At 35.4% G+C, this 19,975-nt stretch overlaps 2 protein-coding genes across 2 annotated transcripts; both read right to left on the reverse strand.

The window, feature by feature from the left end:
- Positions 1 to 768: 768 nt before the first annotated feature.
- On the reverse strand, positions 769 to 6,239 carry LOC140776282 (uncharacterized). The gene is made up of 12 exons (XM_073119939.1): positions 6,101 to 6,239; positions 5,926 to 6,025; positions 5,695 to 5,803; positions 4,719 to 4,807; positions 3,939 to 3,995; positions 3,742 to 3,850; positions 3,548 to 3,649; positions 3,390 to 3,454; positions 2,219 to 2,319; positions 2,075 to 2,139; positions 1,481 to 1,535; positions 769 to 1,151 (listed from the first exon to the last, which is right to left on the reverse strand). The coding sequence occupies exons 1-12, from the start codon at positions 6,156 to 6,158 to the stop codon at positions 991 to 993; spliced, it is 1,071 nt and encodes a 356-aa protein (XP_072976040.1). The 5' UTR covers positions 6,159 to 6,239; the 3' UTR covers positions 769 to 990.
- Positions 6,240 to 7,250: 1,011 nt separating this feature from the next.
- Positions 7,251 to 18,861, reverse strand: LOC140776092 (probable ATP-dependent DNA helicase CHR719). Its single transcript, XM_073119667.1, has 12 exons — positions 18,416 to 18,861; positions 17,108 to 17,264; positions 15,404 to 15,468; positions 14,025 to 14,219; positions 13,782 to 13,931; positions 13,106 to 13,510; positions 11,690 to 11,949; positions 11,383 to 11,604; positions 10,345 to 10,552; positions 10,107 to 10,260; positions 8,319 to 8,918; positions 7,251 to 8,220 (listed from the first exon to the last, which is right to left on the reverse strand). Exons 1-12 carry the CDS (start codon positions 18,662 to 18,664, stop codon positions 7,514 to 7,516), a joined length of 3,372 nt encoding a protein of 1,123 aa, XP_072975768.1. The 5' UTR covers positions 18,665 to 18,861; the 3' UTR covers positions 7,251 to 7,513.
- Positions 18,862 to 19,975: the final 1,114 nt, after the last annotated feature.

The following is a 19,975-nucleotide window of genomic DNA, read 5'->3' on the forward strand; positions in this document are numbered from 1 at the left end:
GCTTACGTGGAACGTTTTGATTGGTTAATGTTCTCTGATCAGCTGATCTTTTTATTTTACGATAGTCAACTGTGAACGGTTTCTTAAAATTCAATTACCTCAAAACTTAAAACATAAATTATTGAGATATTAGAAATAATTCAACGTGATTGTAATTAGATAAAAACTAATAATTCCGTAGTTATAATTAGCAACAAAATGAGTATGTGAAGTGAAACACTTCATATACTAACATATACAACAATATCGAGTTTAGTATTTTGTTATTCGGGCAAATAAAAATTAAGAGAAATTATATCTTACATTTGTGTAATTCAGTTTAAATTCACTTTACCTTCTACTTATAGTTAATACTCAAACTAAAATGATTATTTTTTCATTATATTTAAGCAAATCATATGTAGAATTTGGAGATACTTATTAAAAATAAAGCTGTAGAAGATTAAATAAATTTTTTAATATCGATTAGATTTTAAATGATAAAGAAATGATAAAAATTTATCGGTCATCTAAAATCAGATAGATGGTATTTTATATGAGTTGAAAAGTTTATTAAATCATCTACAATTTTATATCTAATAAATATTTTTAAATCAAAATTTATAATCTAATAGTATTTTAGATGAGTTAGAAAGTTTATTAAATTATCTATAATTTTATATCTAATGAATATTTTTAAATCTGAATTAATTAAATTTGATGAAAAAATATTTAATCTATATCATAAATGAGTGAAGTTACACAAATAAAATTATAGACTTAACAAAATTCAGAAAAATATTTTTCCACTCTCAAAATCATCAATGTACATGTTCCTTCCGATGTTCTACGAATTATGAGACATTATCACAAATTCACCATATGAGTTAATGAAAGGAAGTGACATAAGGTTTGCGTATAAACAAAATTGACACAATTGGATTGGCTCAATTTACTCTATTGGAAAACATTATGAACTGCCACAGATGGGTAATGAAAGAAAGGATCGGATCAAGGGCAAGGGTTGGGATATTTCGCATGAACTTCATTTATCTCTTCCAATAAGTCTTCTGTGAGGTCAACCTTAGTGGCTTCGAGAACCTCCCTGAGCTGCCAAGTCTTAGTTGCTCCAAATACAGCACTTGCAACAAGAGGATGTTTCAAAACAAATGCTGCCAAGGAAGTCACAGGAGAAGGAAGATTAGTTAAAAAGCAATAAAATATAACAATATTGTGGTATAATTTACTGCTATGATGCTATCAAACAGATGATACTTCTAAATTTGATAATATGCACAAGTTGCACAAGACCACTCTTGGTGGAGTAGCCTGGCAACTTGTGCAAATGTCAAAAAATTCAGGTAAACTTCAAAATTGCTAATTTTAACTGCACATAAATGAGAGAAACTATGCAAGATAACAAAACAGAAAATATAAGGCTTGGACCTATTTGCATTTAGATAACAACTAGTGTTCCACCAGTGAGAGTTACTTGACATACCAACTGCAAGAGATGCGGGGGAGACACCATATTTTACAGCAATCTTTACATATTCCTGCACATTTATAAGAACTCAATTTAAAGAAGTTTCATCAGGAACTTGGTTAAATATCTTTTAATATAGCTGGTTGATTCATTTAAAGTACAAGCACTAATTCTCATATCATGAATTGTCACATGCAATAAGCTTAGCAAGTGAAGGGGCGGACCAGGTTAGCCAGAATGATTGAATAAAGCAAATTCACCCAGTATATATAGAAGCTTTTGAAACAACATACTTGTGACAGAGTTCATGAATATGGTAACCAAAACAGGAAAGCATTCTTAGCTAGCAAATATGAAATTTCCCAGATAAAGTGCATCAATCACATAAGCATCGAAGTTGAAGAAAATACAACCATTTAATGTGATAAATTAGCACTCCAAGGTAATCACTAATACTTAATACAATATCTTATTTCAATAACTAGTGGACTACACGTACAAGTCTACAACTTCAATAATTCTGAGATCTAGGAAGAATAGAACTTGTTCAGTTTCAGTTAATCTTTCAAATTTTGTGCATATCTGTCTGTCATAATAGATTACACTCACCTCAACAGCTGCTTTCACTGTCAAGCTCGAAAGGTTGTACCTACATTCACCTTCAGAATACCTTCCTGGAAAAATCAAAAGAGGTAATAACATGAGTGCAAGAACATAATGTAAGAATCAGGTAATAAACAAGTGAGTTTCAACCTTTGAACAGATTCATCCGTGCATTAGATGGGCCCCCGCTGCATGAATACTTCCCTGAAAGTATACCCATGGCCATTGGGCTATAAGCCAACAAGCCGATTCTGAAATATTATGCTTAAATAAGTCATTTTCAAAAGTTATTCATGCAAAATCTGTGACATTAAAGATGTCATATCTAGGTACTTCTTTCATGAAACTGAACAAAGAAATTAGTAGATATGTTGCAGAGATGGAATGAATATACAAGCATCCGGTATATCAAACGGTTATAGCTTTTATGTGTTTATCCCAATATTTAACTTCCCAGTTTTCCTAGACTAATATTCTAAGTTTCTAACACTAGATTTTGGCAAATTTGGTAGTCAAGAAGTACATAAAGGGACCATTTTCATTACCTTGAGTTTATACCTCAATAAAGCAGAGATTGATGAGAACAATGCATAAAGAATGAGCAAGATAGTTAAAAACTCAATATTGGGAAGTGTTTCTGGTATGTTGCATCATTGCAATATAAGGATTACATAAAAGAAAAACTCTACATATATGGAGATGATAAGAAACAAATCTACTTTGTAAACTAGATGTCGAGAAAATGCATATGGAAAAGCTGAGAATCACAAAGATGTAGATGCCTTCAATAAAAAACCAAAACTGAATGCTAAATTGAAGGGTTAACAGAACAATTCCATTAATCAGTTTGACATTTCGAGTCACATGGTATGCCATGGCAATATCTCCATTGCACATCTAAAGTAAGTTAAGGTTTTACTTGAAATTCTGATTATTCTTAATGTAAGATGACAACTTGATTGAACTGCAAAATTTGATGGCATGGAACTATGATTTTGCTTTAATTGACCAGCGTAATTACATGATCAAGTCAGATCAGGGACTTCAAGAAAATACCATGAACAGAAAGTATTTGAATCTACTTTCTGTTTCAATGACATGCAGATCTAGTACTCCTGTTTTGAGAAAAATCAGTTCGTTCCACTATATTAGTAGAAAGCCAACAGTAACAGTAGAAAATACAAAATTGGCTGGGCTTGCCTACATTAATATTTCCTTTTTCCTTTTCTTTTGCTAATTCAGCTCTAACTTGGATAACAACCATATAGAATATAAAAAACTATACTAGAGATTGCAAACAAAATCATGGTAACAGAAATACCTCTCATGATGGCAGCATTCTGCTAATCCAGAATCAAAATTCCGGCAAAGCAAGTTATATGAGTTCTGTCAACAAACTAACACTTAATAACAGAAAAGGGAAGAATGAATTTAGTGGCTATAGAATTTGAAAAAGGAAAAAGAAGAAAAATCTATTACCTGCAATGATACTATCTTACTGTCGAGCTGAAAATTCCTAGCAAGTTGTAGGAACTTCATTACCCCATATGGTGTTTCATTGCTAAGACCAATGTATCTGATCTATCAGTACAATATCTGGTTGTGTGAGTAGCATAGCATTTTCTCTTGAACTGATCCATTGATTTATGTAAAACAACATGCCTGAAACACACCTTACCAGCATCCATAGCTTTCCCAAGAACATCAATTTGCTCCTCTATATCTATTGATGTGTACTGTCGATTTGGATCATACTCAGTATCCCCAAACATTGGAACATAACTACATGAACAATACTGGCAGTAATTTATCTGAACTAACACTTATTAACTGGCAGATTCCCAAAATAGTCAAAGAGATGCATACCTACCGATCAGGCCAATGGATCTGGTAAAGATCAATGTAATCCGTGCACAATCTGACCAAACTGCATCAAGACAAAGGAAATAAAGCATTTGGGCTTTTCTATTTTGTTCTAGGATGAAATAATTCAGAAGCAGAGGAGAAGCATCATTTTCCAGGATATGATTTTGAGTATTTCAAAGAGTAGTTATATTGGACATGATTCAGATACTGCATGAAAGTGTATGCATAAAACAAATTGCATGCTACTGCCTCCACATGACTATGTGTGGAGTTTTCGTTGCCACCATACTGCCCAAGCAATCACAAAATCTTAAGTGCAATGGTATGATCACTATAGTTATACAGATGCATATCTACACATACGTGTGTGTTGTGTGTTTGAGAGTATATACCTTGGTTGGCCTCATTGACCCAAGCACTACTCTGGATAGCAGCCAGATGCATTGGATCTAAGCCTATTTGATTTTATGATTAAAATCAGAACCATACCTAAACAATTTAAATTGTTATCAATATACAAATGGAAACTCCATTTACCTACTCATCCTATCAAGGAACTCCTACAATAGCAGATGCAGTTGCTAAGGAAATAAAACAATATGATGAATTTTATGAAACACTTATCAAAGAAAGCAACAATCTAGCTATCCATATCAGTACAACTAATGGAGCTTTGGAATACAATGAAGTAATGATTCCTTCCAAAACAAGAACATACACATTGGCATCTGAACTATGAAAAAACAAATGCAACTAAAATAGATTGAGAAGGAACATATATAACCTGTTATCAATGGCATCTAGGATGTTATTAGCATCCAAAGACTTAGGTCCCCCACGTATCCATGTCATCTGGCCAGATGGTCCGGTAACCTATAGGTAGAGCATATTATTTACCCTTTTACAGCAACATTCTATACAAGGAAAAAGAATAACAGAAAATTCATTTGATAAGGTAGATATTCATAATTTCATATTGCATTTTGATGTGTATACTCAAAGATAGAATGCTTAACAAGCAACTACGGGACTATTAGCATAACCGCTATTATTTGTTAGCATTGTGGACCATTAAAGTGTGCTTTGCATATTCACTTTGCGACTGATGTTTTTCACGTTCCATTACTACATGTTTCCATTCTTCAGCTATACATGGCTATATTCATGTGACTCCCATTAAAAAAGGGCAAAGAGAAGTACATTATGTTGATTGTAAAAGCTTTAAGCTTTAGAATAAGGACAGCACAAACTCCCCATGTTCAGTTGCCACCATAACAGCCTATTTGACTAAGGAAAATCTTGAGTCACACATACCGCCACATTTTGTTGTCAACTCACATAGCCACACCTGCCATCAACAAGATGACTAATCCTGCACTTTGGTTTGCCCAATACAAGAACTGCAGCCCAACCTAGCTAAAGGTTAAGCCGTGGACTAGCCCCTGCGAGGCCCCTCTATTTAACTATCATACCCCCCTTTTCTTTACCTCCCCCCATACCTTCATCTCCAAGCTGGGAATGATTGACCTTCAGATTCAAATAATAGCAAAATTTTGCCACAGCAAATCAACAGAGCAAAGGAATGACTTTTTGCAGGAAAGCAGAGAAATAACTAGAAATGAAATAAGATTATTTTCTTCATCCCTAGAACCAGTACACTTAAAACTTTTCCTTTTTCTTGCAACAAAAGATTGAACTATCCACCGCATCCAAAAGGATCAGATTTCAGTAAAAGAAACAAAAGTCACAAACAACTCAACCTTCGTCGCCAGGACCAGACGATCACGGGGGACCTTCCGCGCGCTCATCCAGCAGCCAATGTACTCCTCGCTCCGTCCTTGAGTCTCTCTCCGCTGCGGCACCGGGTACCTTTACCAAGAAGAGGAACAAAAAGAGCCAACCGTGGATAAATTGGATGAATCTTGTAGGACTCAAGAAGAAATAAGTCCAAGAATGATAGAAGATGGATAGAAAATCAGCTAATCGATTACATCTCGGCGCTATCCAGGAAGTTGATGCCGGCTTCAAAGGCCTCGTCCAGGAGGCGGAAGGACTGCGACAAGGTGTTCTGCTCCCCAAAGGTCATGGTACCTGAGATGGAGAATAGTACACATACAATTATACATGAAGGTAGAGAGAGACACAGAGATAGAGAGAGAGATATACCAAAGCAGAGCCTGGAGACGGCGAGATCAGGGGCGAGGTGGAAGAGAGGGAGAGACATCTTCCTCTATTCTGAGGACTGGGTTTATCCTTGCGCTCTGTGTGGGTTTATCCTCTCTCTCTCTTTTACATTGAGTTTTTTCTTTTGTATACATATACCCTTAAAAAATTTCTTATTTACTTATATATCCCTCGTCGAGTGTTGATACACATCGTTTTTGTATGTAATCTTTTAACTAAAGGTAATTTTTATCTATTTTCTATTTAATTATTGGGGCTCAACTTAAAAATTATTTGAAAGGATATCTATATAAATAACATGTTCTTAAGGGGCATATATGTGAAGTTAAACTTTAGAGGGCATACAACCAAATAATATATATTTTTATTATCCAAAACAAAATTAATTATAATCGCTTAACAGTTAAGCGTTTTAGTTAAGGCTACGGTAAAATAAACCAGTTTTAGTATTTTAGATGCTATATATTTTGGTATTAGTCTGATCAAAATCTTTATATATCACTAGATCTTATCAAAAATATCAGTAGCATTACATTGTTTTAACCCTTTTAAAATAATTTATGTAAGTTAAAGCAGTCTTTTCACCATCTTCGTTAGGATTTAGTTGTAGTTAATTAAATTAGATCGAAGATGGTATTTTTAAAGGAGTTGGATGATTTCAATGATAATGTTCTGAAATTTTACCAATGGTCTATCTTTTTTCCACACATTCAAACACAAGGGTTTTCAACTGTGTAAGATCTCATAAATATACTTTCATAAGTTGTCCATCCAATTAGTTCTGTAAAAAAATGTCACATAATTTAGATTTAAGTACTGTAGAGAAAAGAAAGAGAGAAAGATTGAGTATAAAATGATCATTTGGCATTTCCTTTACATCTAAAACTGGACAATAAGTTAAGGGATCGAGATGTAACTAACCTTCTGAATAAGTCAATGAAGCAAGAGAAGTATAACGGTGTGAGTTGAACCTTTACACCATCTGAATAACTAGTTACTCAGTACTCCAACTAAAAGAAGATTGACTGCCATTTTCATTACAAACTCAGTATGAAGAATGCATTCAGCGTCACTCCCTCAGAGATTGATTTTAGCCAGCATGTAGCACGGTAAATATCGATATACATATATCAGATGCAAAAGGAAATATGACTTGTAGATGTTTCCATTCAATTCAGACAGGAAAAGGTGATTAATAGAGATTGTGATCAGAATCTATATAAATAGTCTATTGGATGTCATATTTAGAAAACAAATAGTAGTCTAAATCCTAGGAATATTGATCCTGCCAAAGTAGTAGCTAAGAACTATGAAAATGACTAACAAATAATACAATAACTCCTAAATGGTTGTCTTCAAAATTATCCTGGTCAATGCAACCAAATTCTGGTTAAATCAGAAACCGTTTCTTCCTTTTACATCTGAAGTTGAACTAGAGAAGCCCTGACTCGATCGTCTTCTCTTGTGGGTCCTCCATGTAGAAATGGTGTCTGGCAAACTGCTCTTATCAACTCCACCTTCACCTTCACCTTCACCATTCTCCTTGTTGCGCAGCACAAATCCAATCTTCAACTTCCTTGGTGTTCGGGTCGATATACTGTCACTGTTTTCATCATCTGCCACGTCTTTGCTTACATTCCTTTGCTCAAACACATTTTGCCTTACCACATCAGGAGCGGCAGTCTCATCTCCATCAGAAGGGTGTTCTTTCCTCTTTCCTCTAGTAGTCATCTTTGACAGGTCTTCCCCATCTTCCACAGCCTTCATCCACTGAACGTCACTTAGTGAATCAGCATACACCACCTCTTTACGATGTCTCTTTCTGGTTATCTGATTACTCTGGGAATCTAGGCCTTGATTCCCTTTAGTCTTGTCCTCGCTATGTTTGGGATATACCCAGTCTGGCACCTCATTTTCTTCCATAAGTCTTGATCTGTATCTTTCCCTTTGCCGCCTCTCCTCATCCATTTTCTCAAATAATCGAAACTCGTCATCGTTCCGGGCTGCCAGGCGATTTATCTCTCGTTCGCTCGGAACATCTGTTCCTAGTGAGCTTGTACCCCTTCGCATGATTTCCTGCAACATTTCTCGCCTGTCCTGTGCTGCAGAGAGAAAAATGAGATCAGTGCCTACAAGTCAGAATTCAAATTCAACATAAAAGGAGGGAGTTCATTATGTGACATCATATAAGTAGACCAACCAGTGGAGGTAGTGTTGAACAACCCAGCCTGGATGACCTTAGCATCGATGCCCATTTTTTGTTTTGCGCGTTCTAATATCTCCTCTTCAATAGAGCCAACACTAATCAACACAAAAACACGAACTTCCTTCTTCTGTCCAATACGATGAGCACGATCCTCTGCCTGTTGGTCCATTTGAGGGTTCCAGTCACTGTCAAAAATTATAACAGTATCTGCAGTCTGTAAATTCAATCCAAGACCACCAGCACGCGTGCTAAGTAGAAACATGAAGTAAGGAGAGTCTGGAGCATTGAATTGTCTGAGTAATGTCCCTCTTTCTTCAGTCTTTGTCGAACCGTCAAGCCTAAGGTACTTGAAATCATAGAGCTGCAAGTAGATTTCTAGAATATCAATGAGGCGTGTCATCTGGGAGAAAAGCAAAACTCTGTGACCAGCTCTTTGCAACTTTGGAAGTATACGATCAAGCAACTCGAACTTTCCTGATGCTCTAATAATCTGTTCCTTCTGCCACATGTTATATTCTCCCACAAACAGGTACGGATGGTTGCAACACTTCCTGAGCTGCATTGACAGATTCTGGAGGGACTTGGATTTCATGCCTGTGTGAAAAAGATAATACAAATCATTTTAAAAGATTAATGATAGAAAAACCAGGGCTACAATTAGTAACATGGTGAAGCATGCTAAAATTCATTTTTATGTGAAATATCTTTAATTTTCATTTTCTACTAATAGTTGTAGAAATACAATATCTGAGATTGCAACAGAAGTTTCTCGTTTCATTCCAAGCTCCAAGGTTAGGAAATTTATAATGTGTTTGGTCATCTGGTAGCTTAAGTAACGAGTTAATCAAAATGCTTAAAAACAAAGAACCAGCTTATTTCATCATTTCTTCTCAACTATAAAAGAAAATGGGAAGTACTTGCAATATAGGTAGGTTTCTAGCTATTTTGGTCTACACAGTTAAGGGGAAGTCCTTTTGGTATTTCAATATAGAAAAATTTTTATTTTACCTTCTCCCTATGTTACTTCTATAGTTCTATTAATACCCCTGAACTTTTAGCTTATCCAGAACAATCCTGCTTTTTGAAACTACTGTCTAACAAAACCCCGCCGTTAGTTTTCCTCAGAGTAACAATGGCTCCTAGTTAAAGTAACATAGGAATTCTACATCACTTTAGTACACCTGTAATCAGCTCACTGAAAACAAAATGCCCTAAAGAGACAGACCTGTTTTAGTTTGCACAAGCCATTTAAAGATTTGTTAATTTTAATATTCCATCCAGAAAAGCTAGCTAGGTTTTCTCCAAGATTCTCCTTCAAACTTGGAAATACCATCAAGCCGTTTCTGGACAAATACTAGATCAATTTGAAGCCTTCATCCTCCTCTTATATGAGACTGAGAGGAGATTGGTCACAAAGCCCCATATTCCTCAAAATAACCAAAAGTAGAGAACCGGTTCGGCTTTATTTTCTCCTGAGCAGTGATCTCTCCTAAAACTTTCAAAACTTGACATCATACTATCATTCATTAAAAATGTTGACCCCTTCAAATCCGCCCACCCCCACCTACCAAATGTTCCTTCAATTCTCAAAATTGGATGCTAGGAAGATATGCATGTAACAATGGCATACTTATGAGCATCAATACCAAGCATATATTTTAGCTTTTCATAAACATATTGATCTCTTCTTTCTTTTCTTGTTAAGATGATTTTTACTACATTCAAAAATTTATTGAGTAATTGAGAGCTAAGAAGGAGAGATAATAAATGAGTCTAGTATACCAGATTCTAGTCCAACCCTTCCCATGTCAGTGACCTGCTGATAGTATGCTTTCTGCCAAGCAGACAAATCACATTTTAGGATAACTTGTATTTTGCTAGGAAGAAATTTCTCGACCTCATCCTTTTTCCTTCTCAGAAGAAACGGGCGTATAACCTGAGAAAACAAATAATATCATCAGTTTGTAAGGCCTCATAGAAAAGGAAGCAAATAATAAGCAATGACAGTATAAGTGATTACTTGATGCAAACGTCGTATAATTAACAGTTCTTCCTCATCAGTGAGAGAGACATCACAACGATCTGCAAAGGGTGCATTAAACCAGTCTTCGAAGTTTTCCACTGAATTGAAAATGCTGGGCAAAAGAAAATTTAGCAATGACCATAACTCTTGCAAACTGTTCTGTATTGGAGTACCAGTCAACAAAAGTCTACGACGAATTCGATATCTGCAAATAAGAAAATGATTTAGCACATTATAACATGAGATAGAGCCAACTAAAGAAAGCTACTAAAGGGGTGTTGAGCATGATAGTGGAGATAATTCTTATAAGCAGTTAATTACAAGTACGAATCCAGATTAAAATAAATAGAAGCCCATTGCTATGAAATAGAAAAGGCGAAAGTGATAGAAACCATAATATTTTCCTCCAACTACAAAGGGATAGAAAGGTAATTTTAGGATTTCTATTAACGGCATCTAAGAAGTTATAACATTCCAAAGGTCTAGGAGGATATTTGTACGTTTTTATAATATATGGAGACAAAGTGCTACATGGTCAAAATACAGAGAGGTAAAATGTAATTAAATCTCCTAAGGACAGTAAGGTGCAGGGTGCACATTATTAATATGCTGATTAGCTGATGGAAAGAACATCAGGGCAGATGGAATTGCTTGTGCCTTGTAGATGGCACACATGGATGGGTAAGCATCATCGTAATACAGACAGAATCTGAACACCAATAATATCACAATATTGATGTTTTTACTAAGACTGAAACTGAAAGAGGCATGGCGCTTACTAAAGAGTTTCGTTAAGTATATGCCATCTATAAAATTGAATATTTCTCCTACTTTATTGATAGTACGTCGACATGTGTGGCTACTAACTTGGTATTCTATATTTTATTTAGCGTCTGCTCTTGACATTCTAAATTTAAGAAAATAATCTTCTGCAGTTACACCAAACTGAATGATGACTGGTAATAAGAATACAGAAAAGGCACAGTTTTGAACCAAAGTTGATATACTTAGAAAATGAATTAAGTAGCAGCATACCCTCCTCCAACTAGAGTACGAGAAAGAGCACATTCATGGTTTTTTAGGCGATGTCCTTCATCAACAATCATATAATGCCACTGAACTTTCTTTAGAAACTTCTTATCCTTCAGTATTAGATCATAATGTGTTATCATAACATTGAATTTCTCTTCTCCCAAATACTCTTCCCTCATTGATTTCCTTTCTTCCGGGCGCCCATCATAGAGAAAAGTCATGATACTGACAGGAGCAAATCGACAGGTCACAAAAATATATTTATGAAAAAGAAAAGGATACTCTCCACCTTCAAAATCAGAAACTGTACCTCGGTGCCCAAGTAGAGAATTCATGTAACCAATTAGGTAACACAGCCTTTGGAGCTATTATCAAGTGGGGTCCACTGACTCCTTTGTTTTCTATTAAGTATGCAATCAACGCTATGGTCTGAATTGTCTTCCCAAGACCCATTTCATCAGCCAGAATACCATTTAGATTGTTGTTGAATAGAGAAAGCATCCACTGAAGTCCTTCTAACTGGTAAGGTCTTAACTCCCCACCCTGAAGCATCGATGGTTGTTCTGTCACCTACAAAGTTATTCAGAAAAGGAACCATCACTAACAATGTCTATTGACTCTATTCAGTACATCCCATACTATGGTGGAGGGTTTCTATAATAAAAGTTAAAAGTAAAAGAAAGATAAAGCAAAATACTTTACTAGATAACTAGAAGCCCAATAACTATAAAATCATGGTAGAAACATGAAATATGCCGCTCAATGTCAAGATGAAATCATGAAAGTAAGTAGTGATATTGACAAGTAACCAACTTTGATCTAGGAATCATAGGGGAGAATAAATAAGTTAATTCTTAGGCTGTGCTTGGAAGGGGGATGAAGCAACTTTATCTCCCTAGTCCCTATGTCTCTAGGAGTCTAGAATCATTCCAAACAAGTTGCTTTTTGAGAGGAACAGCATAGGGCATAATTGCCATTTTGAAGAAGTAAAAAAAAAAAAAAACAGGTGCTTTTTATCCTTTGCCCTATGGCAAATAATTCCACCCAAAAGGCCAAACTATTTTATCCCTCTATTTATCTCATGATATCCTTGGCCTTTGACCAATCAAAGGAGTACGCTTGGGATATGTTACCCCAGTTTCTAAGCCTTAGAACATCCACATCTACATTTGTAATTGCCTCAAAGTTAGTTTCATGGCACAATCCTGCCAAATTCACTTTTCTGTCAAGCTGTCAGCATCAAAAACAACAAGGGCACAAGTTGTAGACACAGTTAAAAACTAAGTTTTAGCTCCTGCCTCCATGCATCACAAACAAGGAACAATGTGTAAACTCTTTTTTCTCATTCCATTTACCTCAATAATATGCTTATAAGGAAATGTTTTTCCTAAATCCCTTAAAAGTGCATGTGGCAGTCTAGCTACTCATTCATAACATATCCTAATGCAGCCTAAATGATTTTCCAAAGTCATTTCCTTACAAAACTAGTATTATGTAAAAAATTAGGTTGGTTACACTTAAGACAAAAAAAAAATTCCAGTCATTGAAGCAACACTATGAGATCAGGTCTTTAATTTGGTTAAAGATAGAAAAACAACCAAGATTGCAGGGAAAGTATACACTATGAAAAGACAATCTAATTGGACATCAATAAAAACATGCCGGATGTGACAATTCTAATCTTGAAAATATATATAGGTGTCAAACTCAGAAGTTGTTTGCATACCTTTTCCTGAATTGAATGAACAGCAGAGTTGTACTGCCTTTGGCCTTCTAGTAAATCACTTGTCTTTACATTCTGAGCCGAATCACCAGTGCCAACGTCAATGTCATCATCTAAAGACATCTCCCCTGGGGTTTCACTTTTGGAGAGAGAAATTTGTGAGGGATCATCAGATTCAGACCCTTTCAAAGCTTCAAGCCCATCATGATGCTCAGCATCTTTTTGTCTCTGTACAGCTGCTCCAAGGCAAACAAGAAGCTCATTTGTTTTCCCAAGGAGCATTTTCAATCGCTCATTTTTGCTCTCTTCTACCATCTTCATATATGCTTCTTGATCATCTGCTTTCAATGCCTGAAACCGTACCTTTTCAGCACGCGTAATACGTTGCCTTGTCCTCATATGCCAGCCCTACATTGAAGTACATTAGATATTTTTTGATGTTTTAAGCAACTGATTATACCACAAGAAAGAATGCAATAGGCAACATCAAATAATGAAATATCAGCCAAAAGGGTGGTGGTATTTGCTAGTTCAATATCACTATCCTAAGAAGAATCCTTCCAGATTAAAACCCACAAACAAAACTAACTGCTTGGACATTTAGTATTACAAAACATGGTGACACAGTGCAATTTATATCACAAAGTAAACAGATCTACCAAATGTATTTTCATCACACCTGGATCCCATCATTCCTCTGCCTTCTTCGTTTCAAAGCAGCTTGCGCTTGCAGTTGAACCTCACGTGCAGCATTCAAAATTTCTGCAAAGAATTTCCTCTTTCTAATTTCAGCTTGATTCTTTTCCTCCTCTTCCAATCTTGATATCCTCTACACCAACGTTATCAGAAATAACAAGATTTTAGCTTTCAAGGAAGGATCTAACAAGCAGAAAAGTTCCAAGAGATAATGGGGCTAAGCAACCTCTGTATATCTCTTCTTTCTATGACGGTCATCAACATCAATTGCAAAAGAATCTCCAATTCCATACATGCTAAAAGGATGTCGCAGCCGCATCATTCCCCAGTCAAACAATTGTTTGTCAGGATTTTGGCATTTCTCATGTAACCAATATTCAGCACTCACATCAGACCGTACCTTCTTTTGTAATTCTAATAACTGGAAGAGGAAAATATTTATCAAAGAAGAAGGAAAAGGAATGATTAATTATGTCAACCTCTCCATGTTGAAGATAATGGCAAAAAAGAAAATCATCAAAAATTACAGAATGCAATTTTTCATGTCAAACAGTTGTAGACCTTAACACCATATAATGATGTCTTAACTCTGCATGAAACAGCAAGCAGAAAGTACAAAATATATTTATATCTTGCTAATCTCAACTTGGCATGTGCAACACAGATTTACAGTTCGGATACCAAGATTCAGTTTCTAACACCTTAGAAATAAAATATAGGTTCTTCAATACAGACTTCCTAGAAGTTCTCAAGTATGATGGAACATCAGATGTCAGTCTATTGAAATTCTAATGGAGCTAAACACTGATTAAAGTACAATCATACAACCACTCTTGCAATTGTAGTTAAATCAAATATCATTCTGTAAGTTAACAAGCTAAAAACTAGAGCAGGTTAACTGAAGATCAGCTTGATCTGGATTAGTCTATCATTTTTAGTTTTTCACAGTATCTATTGATGCACATTTAACTGTTTTGATAGTGACAGTTGATAATGACCTGACAGAACTAATAAATCCCATTGACTTCTAAATGTGAAATAAGAAGTTACAAAAATAGATGCACAAAATGGCGAAGGATCTAGAACTTACTTATTCCTTCAGAAAAATTAGAAATGAGGAGTAAGAACTAACAGTTTTCCTAAGACAGGATGTATATTTTGCAAAATGTATTGCAAATTTCAAGTGTGCCGAGCATAATAATGAAACATGATGAATTCTAAATGTAAGGAAAGAAAATGATACTTGAAATGTTTTGCATAACAAATAAAATTAGACGATCGATATAGGCTAGTTCAGGACTCCTAAGTAGGTCAGAATTTTTTTTTTTAAATTGCAATGTTACAAGTTAATAATATTAGGATGTCATCACACCGAATGACTATATGAGACAATGATCAGATAATTTATTACAACATCCATCTGATCTAATTGCTAAACAAGAATTATTTAGTATAAAACTAAAAATCTATCAAGTATCGCTGTCAACAATATATCTAGGACATATAACATATAGTCATATATAAAAATAATGAATCGCTTAATTGGGCCACCATAAGTTTCCACAACAAAGAAATAAGCTTTAGATCTTGTGCTAAGTTAATTACCTTCAAACCATACAGCTCAAGCAAGCACTTTGTTTGCAAGTCCTCGCCTCTAGTTGATGGCAAAACTGACACAGAAAAGTATAAAATCAGCTAAGCAACTAAACTTTCTGCAAAAGAATATTCTTTTTACAAAAGCTTAGGGCATGCAAAAGCAATTTGTATAAAGAATTGCTTATGAGGACAAGGTCATACAAATTTCACTATTTGATTCACAAGAACTTGATGAATTCAGATTGGAAGTCAATCTTACAAACTGATCAAATATTCTTGAATGGCATGAATTAGAGATGATCTGACTAAAATATTCTAAGTGAAAGTGATAGTAGTATATGTAGTGAAAGTGAGGATTTTGATAGTCACTAGCATTTTGAAGACAATATTCTTAGAAAGTTGAACATTTTACTTCATACTTTGGTACAACCAATCAACAATACCTGTCAAGCCTCTTCCAATAAGTTAGGCTCCACTTTATAAATCCAGCATTGTTAGAACTTAGAAAGAAATTATGTCTACATACACACTTAGAGCAAACTTCATCTTTTAGTCAAAACAACAGACTACATATCCTTCTTAGTGTGGGAGTCATTGCACATATAAATATTATTAAGGCCCCAATTGTAGCTCAATGGTCGGGTCCTACCATCCCATAATAAAGGTCATAGGTTTTATTCACCATGTGAATATTGGGGTTGGTATTTGGTAGACTTTTCACCAGGCCTTAAAGCCAATAGCTTGAGCTCATTGTAACTCATTTCTTGGAAGGGTTAATTTTGTTGCCCAACCTATATATTTAGGAGAGTTAACCTCTTTATCTAGCTTAATATTAGTTTTATGGGCTCATATCTATAATTCTATATAAAAAAAATGATTCACTTACTTTCTCTATCAATAAGTCCTATCATGTCCTATCCAATAGCCTATTATTAGCATGTGGGCTTATGACTTATAATTCTATATCAAAAAGAAAAAACGATTAACTACTTTCTTTATCAAAATGGCCTATCATGTCCTTTCCAATTACTTCTGTCTGATACCTACTAGGTCTTCCTACAAATCCTCTTCCTTGCTTGCTAATTCCCGAATAAATTGACATGCCACTCTAGTCCTAATGACACCATTATGCAATCCCAATTTGCCAAGCCAAACCATTTGAAATTAAATTCTCTCATGACCCTCGTGATGCTACCTTCACCCTGTAATCAGATGTTACTTGTCATCATATCATCAAGTTCAGTAACATCAATCGTCCATCTTAACAGTCTCATCATTAGACAAATCATTGATCCCTAAAGTCTCAATGGCGAAAGTCTTTCTTTTAGAACTGAGGGATTCTGACTCACGATGCAGAAACACATTAGGCAACTCAATTCCAAAAACACCAAAAGAAGTGATCTACCTTTCCTAAGGGAATGTCAACAACTGAGATAGACCAATTGACACTAGTATAACAGCGCATCCCAAGTTAAAGTAAAAGTAGGAGGAACCTATCAAAAGGTGTAAATTTTAGCTAATAACTAAATTAAAATCCATTAACCATACATAGCAATGGTAAGTATAGTATATATACTATAGCTGCCGCGTGAATTGGAACTCTTGGGATAGAAATCTGAAATCTAATTAAATATTTACAATTAGATCCACAAAGCATGCTTGGTGTAAATATAAAGCTGACACTCTAGAGAATAAAATGCCATAAGTTATAACCTTCAAGTTCTGTAAGACGATGCTGGATAGAGCTACAAAAACGATCTTCCTTTGTTCTTGTCAATGCTGAACAAGACATGCGACTAACTTGTCGCTCCTCCAGCATTGCATCTTCAAGCTCTTTTAACAAAGTACCACTTGATGAAACCCCGCAACACTGGAAAAGAATTCATTTCAAAAAAAGAAAGAAAATGACATCGTGTCTACTAGATAACAAGATGCATAGGCAATGAAAAGAGATTCAGGACAGAGTGTTTGCACTACAACAAGAAAGCGAGTTTATTCCAGATTCAATCTATCAATGAGCCATAAAAATGGTGTTGCTAATAATGCCAGTCAATCTAGCATAATATGTAGGCTGAGGCATAAAAGATGAAATAACGAATAAATATCAGAGTACTTGCAATCTTGCATCAATTTTTAAATGACCAATATCTTGTAAGACTGTAAGTTAAAATAGAAAAAGGAAAAAAAAGGCTCCAAATAGACGAAAATTTTCACGATGATTAGTTAATGCACAGGAGCCATGAAGTCCTCTTTCCCGAATTATATATTCCATCAGAGGCAACCATCTTTTGCTAGAGTTGAACAGAAATGCTGGTCAAGGATAAAAAGTATAGAATAATATTACCACTGCTAAGTGCATTCTATTCTGTATTTAACTAGAAGTACATAATGAAAAAAAAATGGTGCATTTAGTAATACAATCATGCCAAAGTTCTCCAAATACGGGAAGTACTTTCAAGGACAAGGAGGGCAACGAAGTTGTAATTTGATATATTACCGACTACAACCTTCGTTTGAACAAAAGACAAAAAAAAAAATGGAAGATTCAAGTTAGTAATGCATTCCTAAAAATTCGGGTCTTCTTTTTCCCTGATCACTCGATAATTTCCCGATCCGAAGCACCCCTTTTCCATTCATAGAGAGATCCAATCGTCAAAATCAATAAAAAGGCAAAAATGAATGGTCAATTGATGATTCGTGCTTAGTCGGTGATCTTACTGTTACCACCTCAACTCTCCACCTGGATCGCAAAACCATAAAGCCTAATCTCTTCACGAATCCTCTAATATATTAAAAAATACGCGTTTATCAGCTAAGTTTCAGCACCAAAAGAAGCTCCTTTAGCGGTCAGAAAAAAAAAATCCCCTACAAATACCAGAAATTTCACGAAAAATTAACGTAAAAATACTTTTCGAGAAAAAGAAAAAAAAATCTTCCAAAACCCTAATCCATCTTCTATCACCAAAATCACTCCTTTTGACCAAACCAAACACCCAAGAAAGGCAGATGCCGGAAACCTACCGAATCATCTTCGCCAGAAGCAGCACCGCCCCCACCTTCCTCCGCCGCCTCCGCCTCCGCCTCGACCCCCTCCTCCGGCGTCGCCGAGGCGTCTCCGGCGTCATGATAGATGGAGGAGACGGCATTCAGGACGTCGGGCGGAAGCGGGAGGTTGCGGGAGATGAGGTTGAGTGCTCCGATTAGGGTCTTCGCCTTCTCCGCGACGCGATCCGGTAGAGAAGTATTAGGGTTCTCCACAGAAGTCGCCATTGACAGATAGAGAGAGGGAGAGAGAGAGCTCTTTTAGTTCCCTCCCGATTCAAATACGAGGAAGGCAACGGTCGATTTTCTTTTCTATTTTTTTTGTTTTCCTCCTTTTTGATTTTGTAAATTTGCCTCCCTTCGCTTCTCCTCGCTGATCGAATTCGCTCCCTCGCCGTCTCCTCTTTTGTGCTGAAAAGGGCGAAATAGAAATATCCGAAAGAGGGGGGAAGATCCGATTGCCACTTCGTTTATAGCAGCAATATCTTATCGGGTTTGACTCCGCAATCTTCCCCTGCCATAACGGGTCGGATCTTATTTTTCTAAAAGTCCGCCCCAAGTCCGATGTGGAATGGATTCAGCTTCTGAATCGGATCTAAATTGAATCTAACCAGTCAACCAAAAAATTTGACCTTGACAAATAGCAATACGAAGCATAAAACACTACATCTTAATCATCGCCCATTTAATTAATGGCATGATGATATGCATCCTTAGATCTCTCAAACCTCTTATTTCCAATTTATTTGTGAATTATTCTCATAATATGAGGCAGCCGAGAATAGGATGACAAGTATCTCTCATCTTTGAAGTTTTATTTGAAATAGAGTAATGTCGATCCAGACTTCTTATTAGAAACTAGGGATAATTATATTAATATCTTATAAATTATCACCATTTTTATATAAACCTCTAAACTACTACTAAAATGATCTCACCCTCTAATATCATAGAATAAAAGGATCAAATCACCTCTATATTTATAATTGTGGTAAAAAATTTCTAAGAGTAAACATGTCAAGCCACGCAATTTGCATATAATAACGAAAATCTAACGGAGCGAGTGTTTGAGGTATTTTTAATTATTCAAAGGTCTATCTGCAACAAAAGAACCGAAGGGTTCTATAAAAATTAATGATAATTTAAGCAATCTAAGTGTGATTATCTTTAAAAACTAAGATCGAACCTCCTTGATCAAGGCTATAATTAATGAAAATAATTTATTTCTATTTTCTTTGTGTATGGTCAAAACTAAAACTAAGAATTTAAACAGTAATCTCTATCACTGAAAGTTACTATATTTTGATTATTGAATATCTTCTACCATGTATCACAATCTCTAATTAAGAATTTCTTTTCGTAATAATCCCACAAACTTAGGAGGGCAAAATTTTTTCCTTTTGATTGGTCTATTTTTTCAACTATTTCTTGTTTGGTTGATAACAATTAAAGAGGACAAAGGGACAAAAAAAATTAACGAAAGTTATCTAGTAATTACTAGTAATCATAGCTTAATAGTATTTGGTAAAAACTAAAATA

The sequence above is a fragment of the Typha angustifolia genome, chromosome 14, assembly GCF_048772165.1.
Source record: "Typha angustifolia cultivar Huaian chromosome 14, ASM4877216v1, whole genome shotgun sequence".
Lineage (NCBI taxonomy): Eukaryota > Viridiplantae > Streptophyta > Magnoliopsida > Poales > Typhaceae > Typha > Typha angustifolia.